Below are 1,526 nucleotides of genomic sequence, written 5' to 3' on the forward strand. Positions count from 1 at the left end.
GAAAATGTACACGCATACTACCACTTCTCTATTAAATATATATACACAATTGTTATAAATATATCCTCAAAGGAAACACTGATTTTATATTGTCTTTTTGAAAACAATTTTGCATTGAACTACAATAAATATTCACTGCTATATATGTTAAATTACTTAAAACAATATTATAGATGTTTACACAGAGAATTACAGGAATCTACAAGAGCACTTCAATAAAAATTGGATGAACAATGAAGTAACAAAAGGTTTTATAACCAAGCTGTACGGACATTGGAGGGCTTAGGCTTTGGCAATAGGCCACTGGATGTGTCAAAAACTGATCGTTCACTCTTACAACTGAGACCACTGGTAGCACTGGATGTCCTGGAAGCACCCCCTGAAAATACAGAAATAACAAGACATAATTTGGAATAATTCAACTAAATGTATAAATCATCTGATAAAGTTCTCCTAATCTTAAATTCAGATTAGCTTTTCCTCCTTATCCATGTTCTAATGGTCTAATGAAATTATTTCAATCAGTAGCGTGCTTAAGAATTCCCTGTAGAACTAAAAAATATAATAAAAAGCATACAGGTTTGATTCAATAGATTTGAAGTAGGAATAAATGCTCTTGAAGGATTCTTGCGATTCAAGTACAAAAATCAAACCAACTCTACTTTGTATAATCATTTATACATTCATTCACAAATCAGTTATTATATTCAAGGCACAGTACTAAATACGGGTTACTAGAATCAGCTACTATAACATGGAAGTGATGTCTACAGACTAAATGAATGGAATTACTAGTTATTTCAGTGTTTAAAACTCACATAAGCAGTACAGTTGTAGCATTATAAATTGTCAACTTTGTCTTAGTTGAATAGGCTTCTATTGTTTACATTCTCAAGCAAACATGAAATAATAGTGTAGGCTCCAATATAGGAAAATGACAGGTCTTTCTGCTTATCACATACCCTAGCACTAAGTGGTCTCTCTATTCCTGCATTCTTTGGAGAGGATGGTTTTATGTGCAACTGATCACTTATCAATCAAGTATTAAGAGGTATTACTTCTGATGACTCTACAGATTCCTAATTTTTATTTTTCAGCGAGGAAGAAAAAGCACATATGAGGGTTTTTATACGTGCAGATATTAAGTAATAATTCTTAACTGGCTAAGAAAAATGCTTCAGAAGTTTATGGCTTATCTATTTCTTCCTTTAATAAATGCAGTGAAATTTAAAGTTTCTCTATTATCTGCAAAACTGCTGATATTTCCAATTATTTTATTTACTGATATCCTTCCTACACTGCCATTGAGAGTTGTAAACAATATCTCAAATTAAGTGAAATAATATAAATAAGTCATGCCACCCAAAAAATTATAGAATGCAGGACAACAAACAAGATGGCGGATAGGGCAGAAGTGCAATGAGGAGCTCCGTCAGCAACAACACAGAATATCAGACCAAGCAGGCTCAGGGGATGGTGCCAGAACTCTGAACCACATATAAAGGAAAATTTAGAAGGTTGGAAGG

The 1,526-nt window shown here is 32.9% G+C and overlaps 1 protein-coding gene across 1 annotated transcript in view; it reads right to left on the reverse strand.

Moving 5' to 3' along the window:
* Positions 1 to 251: 251 nt before the first annotated feature.
* The window catches only part of KIAA1430 (KIAA1430 ortholog), a 44,496-nt gene continuing 43,221 nt past the window's right edge, over positions 252 to 1,526 (reverse strand). The window contains exon 4 of the mRNA XM_006834506.1: positions 252 to 379. Coding sequence (XP_006834569.1) covers positions 252 to 379 — 128 coding nt within the window. The remainder of the gene's footprint in view (positions 380 to 1,526) is intronic.

The sequence above is a fragment of the Chrysochloris asiatica genome, unplaced genomic scaffold (assembly GCF_000296735.1).
Source record: "Chrysochloris asiatica unplaced genomic scaffold, ChrAsi1.0 scaffold00011, whole genome shotgun sequence".
In the NCBI taxonomy this organism is placed as follows: domain Eukaryota; kingdom Metazoa; phylum Chordata; class Mammalia; order Afrosoricida; family Chrysochloridae; genus Chrysochloris; species Chrysochloris asiatica.